Source organism: Marmota marmota, unplaced genomic scaffold (genome assembly GCF_001458135.2).
Source record: "Marmota marmota marmota unplaced genomic scaffold, marMar, whole genome shotgun sequence".
Lineage (NCBI taxonomy): Eukaryota > Metazoa > Chordata > Mammalia > Rodentia > Sciuridae > Marmota > Marmota marmota.
Genome location: NW_026000108.1, coordinates 38,188,591 through 38,202,555, shown reverse-complemented (window position 1 = coordinate 38,202,555; position 13,965 = coordinate 38,188,591). Strand labels below are relative to the sequence as shown.

The 13,965-nt window shown below is 36.5% G+C and overlaps 1 protein-coding gene across 10 annotated transcripts in view; it reads left to right on the top strand.

Moving 5' to 3' along the window:
- The window catches only part of Fryl (FRY like transcription coactivator), a 234,906-nt gene extending 221,118 nt beyond the window's left edge, over nucleotides 1–13,788 (top strand). For 7 of the 10 annotated variants that reach the window (XM_048784445.1, XM_048784446.1, XM_048784439.1 and 4 more), the window contains 7 exons: nucleotides 2,202–2,351; nucleotides 2,972–3,070; nucleotides 7,240–7,308; nucleotides 9,118–9,135; nucleotides 9,965–10,075; nucleotides 10,926–11,116; nucleotides 11,741–13,788. In XM_048784445.1, the coding sequence (XP_048640402.1) occupies nucleotides 2,202–2,351; nucleotides 2,972–3,070; nucleotides 7,240–7,308; nucleotides 9,118–9,135; nucleotides 9,965–10,075; nucleotides 10,926–11,116; nucleotides 11,741–11,999 (897 nt within the window). In that variant the 3' untranslated portion in view covers nucleotides 12,000–13,788. The remainder of the gene's footprint in view (nucleotides 1–2,201; nucleotides 2,352–2,971; nucleotides 3,071–7,239; nucleotides 7,309–9,117; nucleotides 9,136–9,964; nucleotides 10,076–10,925; nucleotides 11,117–11,740) is intronic. The other 3 variants (XM_048784444.1, XM_048784441.1, XM_048784440.1) reach the window with 1 other exon arrangement.
- The last annotated feature ends 177 nt before the right edge of the window (nucleotides 13,789–13,965 follow it).

Below are 13,965 nucleotides of genomic sequence, written 5' to 3'. Positions count from 1 at the left end.
TGAGTGACGTTTGTTTCAGAACTCATTATAATTATACAGGTTTTTCTAACATCAATATCTCAAATTTTAGTGTCCCTGCTATCTTGTCTTTTAATTGATTCTTTTTTATAAAGTTATACAGAGGATTCATTTTGACATAATTATAAAAACAAGGAATATAATTTGTTCTCATTCATTTCCCAGTACTTCACTTTTCTCCTCCTTCCTCCCTCCCCATTTCCTTCCCTCTACTCATCTTTCTGATATTTATTTATAAGGTTGGTTGGTGTTTTTTTTGTTTGTTTGGTTTTTGGTTTTTGTAATTAGTGTCTTGTGGAAGTACATGAAGGTGGTATAGTCATATATTTCACACATAGGAAAGTTAAGTCAGATTCATTCCCCTGTCTTTAACTTTTTTTTTTTTTAAGAGAGAGAGAATTTTTGATATTTATTTTTTAGTTTTCGGCGGACACAACATCTTTGTATGTGGTGCTGAGGATCGAACCCGGGCCGCACGCATGCCAGGCGAGCGCGCTACCGCTTGAGCCACATCCCCAGCCCCAAGTGCTATTTCTTAGACTTACAGAGTGACATTGTAGTACTGCTGGTATATTACACAATTACTAGTACAGATATGTCCCCTTAGGCAGTTAAAAAAACAACTTCAACACAATATCTGAGCAGTTTCTTCAGTATGCTAGGGACCATCACAGACACCAGAGAAATAAAAGCATAGTTCCTGCCTTCAAGGAGCTTACAAAACAGTATCACAAAGCTTCTAGTCAAGTGTAAAATGAATTGAAACTTTTGTCAGGTGTGGTGGCACAAACCTCCAATCCCAGCGGCTCGAGAGGCTGAGGCAGGAGGATCGCAAGTTCAAAGCTAGCCTCAGCAAAAGCAAGGCTCTAACAACTCAGTGAAACTCTGTCTCTAAATAAAATACAAAATAGGGCTAGAGATGTGGCTCAGTGGTTGAGTGCCCCTGAGTTTAATCCCCAGTACCAAAAAAAGAAAAATGAATTAGAACTTTCATCACTGTGGGGACCTTGACAATTTTGGCTATTAAGGTTGCTTTCAACCCTAAACCAATAAGTGTGATCATTTATTGCAAACTCACTGCATGCAAGGCACTCTGCTAAATGCTTTTTAATAAGAATATTCACACCACCACTATGGAACATGGATAGATTTTTAGGTTTCTGTGGAGAGGGAAAGTAAAGCAGAGAGAAATGCCACTAGTTAAGTCATTATCCTCTGAACTATCTACCACCTTTCCTCCCTATCTCCACAAACTTTACTTATCTTGGAAGACCCAGCTAAAGACATCTTCTCTCTAAAGTTTTCTTACTCACCTCACCCCAGTGCTGGGGATCAAATCCAGGGCCTCATGCATGCCAGGCAGGCAGATAGATGCTCTATCACTGAGCTATATCCCCAGCCCCGTCTCTGAAGTTTTGCCAGCCACTCCAGCTTCCAGCTGCACCATCCAGATGTTCTTAAGTGCCTATTAACAGGAGCATCTATTTAATTATGTACTTACCTCATTGCTGGTTTTCTATATGTGCTTTTTCTTAACAATGGCATTATTTCCCAGTGCCTGAAACTGTGGCTTATGCTTTCTCTTAATCCTAATGCTACCCAACAGCACTAACACATATTTATGTAGGTATACATTAGCAATCTGCATAATAATTATTACTGTTGATACTGTCTTAATTTATTGACTGTTTACTTTGGGTAACTGGTTGTTTTATGTGAATAAAATATTCTTGGGATTCTGAGAAGGTACTACCTTTAATGCATTTTATGACTTTAGTTAAAGTTAAGTCAGATGGCAGCCCAAAGCCAAGGCTCAGAAACTACATTTACCATAAGTTTCTTTTCAGGTAGAACTTGACTTTAGAAAAGCTAATTCCTCAGACATGTAAAGGCTTATGATTGTCCTTAGACTATAGAGGTCTCAAGAGTAGGAGAATGAATAGCGTGTATCATTAATTTTTTTCAGTAATTCCATTTTGTAAGTCTTATAATAATTTTAAAAAATTATCAATTTCCTGAAGAAATATATAAAACATGGATTTGCAAGTCAGTTACTAGAATTCTATATATCACTACAATCATTTTAAAATAGAAGTTTGCCCTGATTAAATACATCTTTACTTAAAAGTGAAAAAAAGAACTCTTATGACATATTAAACTTTTTCTTACGCTTTTCGCCATAGACAATTCAAAGAAAATTTGGAGAAATAACTAATGAAGCAGTCAGCTTTCTTGGTGAGAGTCTACAGCGCATTGGTACCAAATTTAAAAGTTCTCTGGAAGTGATGATGATGTGTTCAGAATGCCCAACAGTCTTTGTGGATGCTGAAACCGTAAGTTTTTACATGCAGCCTTATTAAGTAGCCTATTTGAATAGCCTCATTCAGTTATGGTTCTTTTTTAAAAGTAATTTGAAATTATAAAGTGTCAAAGTTCATATTTTCAACAATTATAAATATCTGGCAACTCATGGTTCCAGTGTATTAGATGCAGTGCCCTGTGATTCCCTGGCTCCCACCCCTCCCTGCCCAGGGCTGAGTGGTGCAGCTCAGTGGCCTAGCATGTGCTGAGCCTAGCACTACAAAAAATAAGCTGAAGAGACACCCACCCATGATGTGTGCTCTCTCAATTCTTCCTGAGTGGAATATCCAGAGCGCCTGGTCTTTCCCTGACTGTTGCCAAGCCCACTTATGACTAAATAACAACATAGGTAAAGAAATATGGGTTAAAGTGCTTCAAAGAGGTGCCTCTGATGTTGTGTATGGTCTGACATGCCATTTCTTGCCACCCTCTAGTCCCACCACACTCCTGTTTCAGTGTCCCTTAGACTGAGACAGAATGTAGTAAGGGAGTATCTGACACCCACCCAACAGATAGTCCATGGCCCAAAAGTTGCCAAACTTGTGACTGATCAGGAATGATAACCTGGATTGCGGTGTTTCTGATTTGACAGCTGATGTCATGTGGTTTGCTGGAGACACTCAAGTTCAGTGTTCTGGAATTGCAAGAACACCTGGATACATACAATGCGAAAAGAGAAGCAGCTGAGCAGGTCAGTCTTCTTTTACCATGTCCAAAGGAAAAAAAAAATTAATCTGCTTGTGATACTAGAAAGATTGACCTGGCAGCAGAATTCGCCCATACAGGAAAGAAGACCTCTTACCACAGGCTTCTCAGTACTGGGGTGTGCTGGGTATGAGCTCGCTCTCTCTCTTTCCACTCTATACAGTGAATTCCTGATCTGGGCTTTTAAAAATTGGCTCTCTAAGCGCCTACACATTGAAAACCAATAGCTCTCTAAAAAGCTGTGTGTAGACCATTCAACTGCTGTCAACGTTACAAGTGGGGAAATAGAAGCAGTATTTCTCAGTTATGGGCTTGTGGTCTAGGAAATATGCAACCTCTGACAAAACTGGGATCTTTTCCCATGATGTGTGGGGGGTTGGGGGGGCCAGCAAAGGAGGAAATGAGCATGTCGTAGATGATAGGTATCACCTGCTAAGAAATGGTATTTCAGTTCCAGTCTGGCCTTGAAAAACAGAGTGGCTCAGTCCCCTGAGAATAAATCCAGTATATTTTCCATTGGCAAGTACAGAAAACAAAGAAGAAAAAATGTTTCTCCCATTCAGACAAACTGCACACAGTAGAGACTTTTTTCTAGAATACAGATATTTAATACTTATTAATGAAAGAACTGTCATATGTAAAGACCTATGAAAAATGAAGTATAAAACTTGGTTCTTGTTTTTTCAGATTTTCTAGATAGGAACATAAAGCACACATACTATAGGTTGAGCACCCCTAGTCTGAAATTCAAAATGCTCTAAAATCTGAATTTTTTTGAACACTAAAACATGTTGCCACAATGCAAAACTCCACACCAGACCTGTGATGGGTCACACTCAAAACATTATAAATGATTATCAGAAGCATTTAAAGTGAGAGTTGGGAATGATGTTGATGCCAAACCACCACAGTTTGTCCCCGTGGGTGGTGGTGAATGACACCTTTGCTTTGTGATAGTTCAGTGTACAAAAACTTGGTTTTATGCAGAAAATTATGAAAAGTATTATGCAAAAATACCTCACTCTGTATGCATAAGCTACATATGAAACATAAATGAATTTTGTGTTTACACTTGGGTCACATTCCCAAAATGTCTCATTCTATTACAACTATTCCGAAATCCAAAACACTTCTGGTACCAAGCTTTTCAGATAACTGACAGACACTTAAGTTATGGCTACAAATAAAAGTGTTGTTAATGAAAGTCTTCCCAAGGACATACAGGTCTAACAGAAAAATATTATAGACTATAATTTCAAAGAAAGGTTATTTGAGCCCAACAGAAAAACTTTGTAGAATGGGGACATGATCTTGGACTTTAGGCAATTAAATTTTGGCATGGGGGATTATTTCAGGGAAAGAAAATACTTGTATTGAGGCTCGCTGTCTTTGTAAGGGGAGAGCCATCTTATATTTGGACTGAAATAATGATGGCAGGAGAAAAGGAAAGGGCTTTCAACATCATGAAATTAGATCTGCTGATGTAAATTAGTACTGCTGTGTCCTTTCTTACACTGATCTTTTGTACATGAATGTCCACCTATCTGCTAGGTGTCTAAAAGTGGAATTACTAGGTCATTGAATATACATGTTTGACCTTAGTAGAATCTGCCAAGCAGTTTTCCAGAAGAGGTTATTGTATCAATTTATAGTCCTATCAGAAGTATTTACGGAATTTCCATTGCTTCATACCTTTGCTATCAGTGTTGCCAATTTTTAAAATGTTTAGTCATTCTGGTAAGGGTGTGGTGATATCTCATTATTTTGCATTTCACTGATGACTAAAACTTGAGCACCTTTTCATATGGATATCTTCATTTAGATATTTTGCAAATTATGTTTTCAGGTGCCTTGCCCATTTTTACAAATGGGTTATGTTTTTCTTGGTTATTTGTAGGAGCTCTTTATTCAGAATATAAGCCTTTTTCTTTTTTTGATAAATGCATTACAGATATTTTTCCTTCTTTTATGGTTAGTATTTGACTACCTGATCACCTTTTGATGACCAGAAATTTTAATTAAATCCATGTTATTATATTAGTTTTTCCTATTATGGTTCTGCCTTTTGTGTCTTCACAAATCATTGCCTAACCTACAAATTAAGGTAGAATCTTAAAAGTATCACTCCTCTGACTCATGTCTCTCCAGCTCCACATCCCCAGAAAGGAAAACTCCTCACCAGTTATGATAAATTTTAACCTTCATTTGAGCCTTGAGTAAAAAAAAAAAAAAATAGCATGACAGGAAAACAGGCACTGGGGAGTGTTCTCTATTCACACGCTCTACCATGTCTGTATGTGTGTCTGGAAAGGTGTGGGCCTGTGCCTTACGGGCCAGGTGCAGCCCAAGGCTACATGGTTGGTGCTTATCTTTTAACAGGATGAAAATCAAATAATTACATTGAATAGTGCTCCCTGAAATACTATATCAGTAAGTATGCATTATTAAAAAAAAAAAAAGTCATTAAATAATCAGCTGAAAGGCTGGGGTTGTGGCTCAGTGGTAGAGTGCTTGCCTAGTACATGTGAGACCCTGCATTCGATCCTCAGCAAATAAATAAATAGATAAATAAAGGTAATGTATCCAACTATAACTAAAAATAAATATTTAAAAAATAATCAACTTAAATTATTATTTTCCAGCGTATTACAGCATATTAATACACTTGGACAAACCTGGCCACAGTAGTGATAATTCAGTATATAAAACTTTCAACATTTTATGTGAACCAAGATTAAAAACAAATTCTATGATAGCTGAATTTTGCTGATTAAAAAAAAAAAAAAATCTGCTGATAGCTTTTGACAATGACTGTCACTGGCCATCTCTCACCAGAAAAGCTTAACATGTTTTTCTTCAGATATGCTGTCAAGCAAAGAGCCTTAGGGCCAGTGGAGACTGAAAAAAAGGGACATAAGGTCAAAGAGATTGTTTTTGAAATAACTGAGATGTCTATTTTTAATTCTTTGCATATAGCACATTAAGTGTCAATAGAGAATTTTAAATGTCTAATGCTAAAATGTTTTTGGTGTCTCCTTAATGTAGCTAGTAGGTTCTCTCAAAGCTCTAATGATATTGATACACATACGTACATACATACACACATACACACACACACACACACACACACATTAGTTTTATTATGCTTAATATCACACACACAAAAAAACTAGGATGTCAAAAGAGCTAACAGTATCAAACTGTCAAACCCTAGAAGCTAAACTTGAAAGCTCTTAGCTTTCACTTTGCTTTGGAAATTCTATGGCTTCAGTATTCTTTTCTGTTCTACCACAATGCTGTTATTTTTATTTGACTGAAGAAAATGTACTTTAAATTAATATCAACCCCTAGGTAAAGAAAAACATTTGGCTTCTACAGGCAATATTCTTTGGAGATAACATGTTTGTCATTCATTACTGTCCAAAAAGACAAGAAAAGAAATAAAAACAAGATTTAAATGGATTTTGGTTTCTGTTTCACTGATTAGAACTGACACCAGCCTTCAGAGAATTAGACTTCTGGTAGGCAGACTTGGTTGATTCTCAGTTGCTTTTATTAAGCCAACCAGAGGAAAAACAAACCTTTCATTTCACAACTTGTATTAGACAAAGGTCAGGTACAGATTGTGAAGATTTTCAGTAAAATCTGCAAAATAAATTTTTTTTTTTGGTACTAGGGATTCAACCCAGGGGCACTTAACCACTGAGCCACATCCTTATCCCTTTTTGTATTTCGTTTAGATGTAGGGTCTCACTGAGTTGCTTAGGGCCTCGCTAAATTGCTGAGGCTGGCTTTGAACTTGCAATCCTCCTGCCTCAGGCTCCCAAAGCCACTGGGATTATGGGCATGTGCCACAGTACTCAGCTGAAGAATCATCTTTACTGAAAGGGGCAGCATCGGTTCCTAGAATAAAAGGCTGTTCATTGTGTTTTCACTAATAAACTCACAAGTGCAGTCATCTTGTTGAGTATTCCGCTTTCGTTTGTCCGTATAAATGATTAACTTCCAATGCAAATGAAAGTGCATGTTCACCACCAATCCTAGAACCTCAAGATACCTTTAAGTGTGTTGTTTTATATGGACAGGCTGTAATGTTACTAGTTCTGCCATTTATGCAGTTACTGTATTAAAATTTACTATTTCTTGTTTCTTTAGTGGTTAGACAATTGTAAGAGGACATTTGGTGCCAAAGAGGACATGTATAGGATAAACACAGATGCACAGGTAAGTCTCTTACCCTTGTTCTGGCCGCGTTTCTGTATCGGGTAAAACAAATGTGTGATCAAATGTCCTCACCTGCTACTCCTGAAAATAGAAAATATTTGTAAACCTTTTCATTTTGGTTATCAGAATAATCTCTGTAAAAGTTATGTTGAATGAAATATTGGCTTAGTAATGAAAAATTCACTTTAATAAAACTGAAAGGCCAGCTTGTGACTGAAGCTTAATAACATTCCCTAGATAAGCCTGATGGCTATCTGACAGTCCAGGTTGGCTTTTAGTTGCATCTGCCTTTAGAAAAGTAAAAAATTGTTCTGCATTAGTATTCTGCAAATAAATTGTCTGGTCAGAAAAGCAAATCTAAGAGTAACAGGATAAATATCCATATTAGCCTATCTAAGGGTGAATAAATTATGCCTGGATAAATTATGATGATTTCCTCTAGTATGAAGTCCTTATGGATGCAAGGCCCTTTTTATACAACTTAATCTGCTCTCTGTCCCTTTGTGCCAGTACTGTCTTTTGCAGAATAAGCAATCAATATTTATTGAACGTACATGCAAATTTCAGTGTACTTACAAGCAACAATTTAAATCATACATATATAGGTTCATCAGCAAAAACTACACTTTTAGCATATTTAGACTAATCTTTGATAATTCAGAGTTGTGGAATGACATTTTTGCTGTTTCCTGTCATCGTGATGGTCAGAGGCTCTGGTTTGTTTTCCATTATATCTCAAAGTAGAGGCTACAGATATGTACATGTTGAGCCAGTTCTATTGTATTTATGCTAATCTAAATTATATGAAATAAAACCTCAAGTATAACCTCAGGCTAATATGCCTGACATTGAATTGTACTCAGCTAATGTTTACAGGATGTGACTAGCCAAGTAATTTATGGTAAGCAGAATGGAGCTAAAGTTCACCTTTGCTTAGCAAATCCTTTCTAAATTGCTAGGAATAAATGTTATATAAACAGTCCTTCAGAGGGAACTATTTATAAAAGCAGGCTTAAGAATGACTTTTAGAAGCTACATTTACATGAAGTCATTCTTTGAAACCACTTCCAAGTTGCTATCAATATTTTAATGTAATTTTCAAGAACATAAATTAAAACTTTTCACTATGTGTTTTACATACATTATCTCTTTGATTCAAACCTAGTTAGGTCCAATTTCTGAAACTTACTAAATTACATTTGGAATGCAATGTAAAACACATCTGCTTTTGATATTCTGCCCTGTGGCTCACTCAGCACCAATAGAGGGAACCTAGCACCTAATTAGACATTAAACAGTAGGAAGCCTAGAATGAGCTACTCCAGAGACGATCTCCTCATGGGTGAGTATATATTAAGTAAGATTGTTGTGTGAGATTATAAGCCAGTCCACTCCTGAAAAAACAATTCATTTGCTTATTTTCTAACTGTAAGTTGTCGGCTTTACTAATGGGAAGTTTTATTTGAGGATTTCTGGAAAGGATATAAAAATAGAAACTTACAGTAGTCAAGTTTCTCAACATCACATTAGTTCTATTTGATTCTTGATATTGTCTACACAAAAATAAACTATAGATAGCTTAAATGTTTTTCAGTTAATTGGCAAAGAATTTTAAATAAGCACCCTGAATTGCTGCAATAAATGTCTAGAAAACTGTATTCTGGAAATACAAAATTTTCTTTGGGGTGTGAATATATGTTCTTCAGTTTGCCTGGGACATCTGTGACCCTACTTAAAATGATTCTTACACTAATTCTTGGTCTTTTTCTTTCTTTGTATTTTTTGTGACCCGATCACCTTCTTGCTTAGCAAATGGAAATTCTAGCAGTAAGTGACCTGTCTTGATTTATAGACTACTTACCCTTGCCAGACAAACTGGTTTTCATCTGCCATTGTCCTTTTGTGACCTAGTAATGTTTTGTCATGGACTACTTTAAAAGTAGTGTGTGCTTCAATTTTGATAGCCTTAATCCATGAAATGTTGATTGAATAAAATGAGATTTTATAATATGTATGTACAACTAGCAGTTGCCTTTTTCTTCACCTATAACTAACCTATCTCCCTTTAAATTTTTTTAATTTAAAAAATCAGAGTGCACATGTTAATTTCATAGTCTCATGTCAATGAGACTACCAAGTGGTTTTCTTTAGAAAAATGACTTCATTTTAAAGACAGACTTTTCTACCCTTTAGGGTAAGAGGTTACCCAGTTTCACTTTGCTTTATCAAGCACTTGTGGATAAATGTAATGAGATCTACATCTCGATGTGAGAGCTACAGCTCAATGGGGGCAAAAGTCTATGCATTTATAAATTCTTTCATTATGAATTTAAAGTTTTAAATTACAGTGAACCCTTTTTAAACATCCAATATATTGCCTTCTGATATATTATACTTATCCAATGTAAAATGTACTTTATACAAAAAGTGAATTAGTAACCAACAATGATCCTTGTTTTTATTTTAATGCCTGTCCTCAAAGCATCTTTCATCTGTCTTTCATCAGCTTTACACCATATTAACTTGCTTACTGCAGAAAAATAAATGCCAAGACAAATTTAACATAATGATTTATAATTCTTTTTACTGGAAATATGCTGTATAGCCAAACATAAAAAATCCCACCTAAATTTAATGTACTGTTATCTATTTCTAGGAACTGGAGCTCTGCCGAAGGTTATACAAATTGCATTTTCAATTGCTGCTTCTGTTCCAGGCCTACTGTAAACTTATCAACCAAGTAAATACAATAAAAAATGAAGCAGAGGTAAATATTAAGTTGTCCTAGGCATCAGTAACTGAAACATTAAAGTATACATACATTTGTTAGGCTAGCTAACATCAAAAGTCACTTACCTTGAATCATTTTCTTCAGTTGAGGAATTTTTTTTTTTTTTTTTAAATGATGTCCTATGCCAGGACGTTATTAGTGAATCAGACAGCAAGTACTGGATTCAGAGGTTCAAGACCTTACCGGTTTCTGAAGTATAAACAGATCATGTGTAATCAAAAGTCAAGCAAAGCACCTCAGTAAAAACCAAATTGTACAGTGAAACCCCAACATCCTGTCCATGGAATGTCTCTCCCGTTCTGTGAATGCAACAAGAACAAACGGGTTAAAAACACCTGGGATGTTGAAAATCTTTAATGTGTAGGTTCGTGGGTAATGACTTCTCCTTTCCCCTTACCAGCTGGTACTAAAGCTCTCATTAGGAAAATGATTTTTTTTAATTGTTAAATCCCTGAAAATATGTGTACATATGTTCATGCTTTAAAAGTTTAACCGGTGAATTTTATAAAGACTACTGTCAAAAAAGTTTTCATGGTTCTCCCCCATAAATGTTTTTTACTACCCAAATCATAACATGTAATCACGTTAAAATTATCATTCTGTAAGTTACAACTCATTGCTGCTTTGTTAAGAATTTTTAAAGCCTATTCTGTGGCTGGGATTACTTATTCCCACTGAATAGAAAACATGAAATCTTAACTGCCCCTACTTCTAAGTTTAACAAATGAGAGAAAACGCTTCCCCCATCAGGTGTCTCCTCATAGCCAGGTAAATGCTTTGTGGTACTGACTATGGGAATGGGTCCCTAAAGGTGTATTTGTTTTAGGTCATCAACATGTCAGAGGAACTTGCCCAGCTGGAAAGTATCCTCAAAGAAGCTGAAGCTGCTTCTGAAAATGAAGAAATTGACATTTCCAAAGCTGCACAAACCACTATAGAAACTGCCATTCATTCTCTAATTGAAACTTTGAAAAATAAGGAATTTATATCAGCTGTAGCACAAGTCAAAGCTTTCAGGTAAAATGTGAAAGGATTTAAAGATAAAGATGCCATTATGTAACTGGACTGGAAATTTATAAAGTTTAGGTTTTGGTTCTCGGTTTGATATTTCAATAGCATGTCTTTGTGAAGGGAAAAATCCACGTTTATTTTCAGTAGTTATCACTGAAATGATACCAATTTCAGATTTTTTTCACTCTCAGGTGGTACTTTGAGTAATATATTTGCTCAAACAATTAAAAACAGGTCACTGGGCTGGGCATCGGGCTTGGTAGTACATACCTGTAATCTCAGCAACTCGGGAGGCTAAGGAAGATCACAGTTAGAAGCCAGCCTCAGCAACTTAGTGAGACCCTGTGTCGAAATAAAATACAAAAGCTGGGGATGTGACTCAGTGGTTAAGTACCCCAGGATTCAAACCCCAGTACCCAACAAAAAAAGGGCGGTTGGGTGGGGGAGTGGGGATATGGCCCAGTAGTAGAGCATGCCTGGATTCAGTTCCTGGTACTATGGACACACAAAACAGGCTTCGTGTTATTCACCAGGAAGTTTTGTTGTGATATATCAGTTAACTTAAAATGTAGTTAATCTTAACTAACAATTGTTTGCACCTCAGAATTTAAAAAGAATATATGTTTTCAGATCTCTCTGGCCCAATGACATTTTCGGCAGCTGTGAGGATGACCCTGTGCAGACGCTGTTACACATCTATTTTCATCACCAGACGCTGGGTCAAACGGGCAGCTTTGCAGTTATAGGCTCCAACCTGGACATGTCAGAAGCCAACTACAAATTGATGGAGCTTAATCTGGAGATAAGAGAGTCTCTACGCATGGTGCAGTCATACCAACTTCTAGCACAGGCCAAACCCATTGGAAATATGGTGAGCACTGGATTCTGAGAAACTTCAAACATTTTGGAGAGAAACTAAACTGATGATTAAGAATATTAACCAAGCACCTTTTATGAACCCTTGTGATTCACTGATAACTTTCCTGGCAGCATCTACAATTGTAATGTAACTAATGTCAAACTGTATCTGAAGGACAAGAAAATCTAACAGCTGCCAATACCTCCCACAGTAACTGTATGAAGAAGGAATTTTTTAAATTATTTAACCTATGTGAAAAGAAAAGGGCTAAAAGTGATGCATACAAATACATTGCTTTCTGGAGAAAGAAAAGAATTCCAAGAATGTTTGCAATAATGGCCTCTAATACTGAGACATCAGAAAGCAGGTGAAATGAGGCTGAAATCAAGGCTGGTTCATTTTAGCCGAAGACCTGCAAAGCTGCTTGGATTTCTTGCAGCCATCAACATCACCTACAACTGATGCTTAATCACCCAACACGAACATCCAGACCGATATATAGACTTATTTGCAAAAACCATTGATTTTTTTTTTTCCCCTCAATTTATGGGATAAGGGTTTGGGGTGTTTTGTTTTTTGGTCTGTGTAAAGAATTATGTGTGTGTGAGTTGGGATGTATGGATACGTGATAGTCATATTTTCAAGGTGTGGATGTCTGGTGATAACGTCTCAGAGCATGCCTAAAAGAGCACTGCAAGATTATTTTTGAAGAAATTTTATTTTATTAGATCTAACTCTTCATAGTGTGTAAATGTTAGAACATTTTAATAATATTTTAAAACTGGGCTCTCCCAGTATTTCAAAAAGAAATAATATATCTGTTAACGTTATTGGAATGCTGCTCAGTTCTCTGATCAGTGCTTATGTTACAATTGTTGATAACTAACCAAAGTAGATGCCTGCAGAGACTTTAAAATGTAAAATAAAGATGTATGCTGCCCGTCAGCTATTCTCATTAGAAAAGTTAACTTATTTTACTCCATAATTATTCTAGAAACTGTATAGACTAAACCCAATATTTTCTTGTACATTCGTGCCATGCACTGTTATACAAGAATAGGTGTACAAAGCTAGAGGAAAAACTTTGGTCATTGATGGGGGAATATATGGTCTGCAGGCTCTGAAGTCTGCAAAGAGATGCAAATGCATTTTTATGTTTATTCAGGACTCACATGTGTCGTGCTAAAGGAACCTGGGGCTAGAGGGGAGATGAAAGGCAGCCTGAAGACTACCAAAACACGCAATATACTTACTAAGTCTGTAGCATAACACGAACTGGATTCTCTGTCCTTTTTTAAATAGCATTTTGTAAAAGAAATGAATGTAGTCCCACAACTCCTCTGATTTGAAAGGAACACCTTGTATTTTTTATATGCATCTCTTATCCACTGTGACTATTCTTTTAAACTGGGCTCTGACTACTTCAGAGTTTGGAATGTAGAAATGAAATGCTTAGCTTTGCCTTTTCTTGGGGGTGTGGACCCTGCCAGAAATGTAATTATGCTCAAGTGCATTAATTGAAGGCACTGTGCACGCCGTTGGACTGCTGACTCTAGTTGTTTCCTGTAAAATTCCATAACTGGTCACGGCACATTCATAATCACTGTATTTTTTGACCCTGATAAAAACAATTATTTTAATGGTGTTCTGGTACTGTAAATGGTGTCCTTTAAATTATTTAATAACTTCGGGTGTTGGGGCAGGCAGAGAGGGGGGTGTCCAGAGACACATCACACTTTATATCCTATCTTAACTCTCCCCTATTTTTCTCGCCCTCCTTACATTCTTTTTGTTAAAAATAAAAAACATTGTAGCTGTTGGTTTGTGTGGTATTTTGAGAAAGCATGAACGACGATAGTGTGCATCATTTTTACTTTGAAAATTACTTTGGGGATGTGGCTCAAGCGGTAGCGCGCTCGCCTGGCATGCGTGCGGCCCTGGTTCGAGCCTCAGCACCACATACAAACAAAGATGTTGTGTCTGCCGATAACTAAAA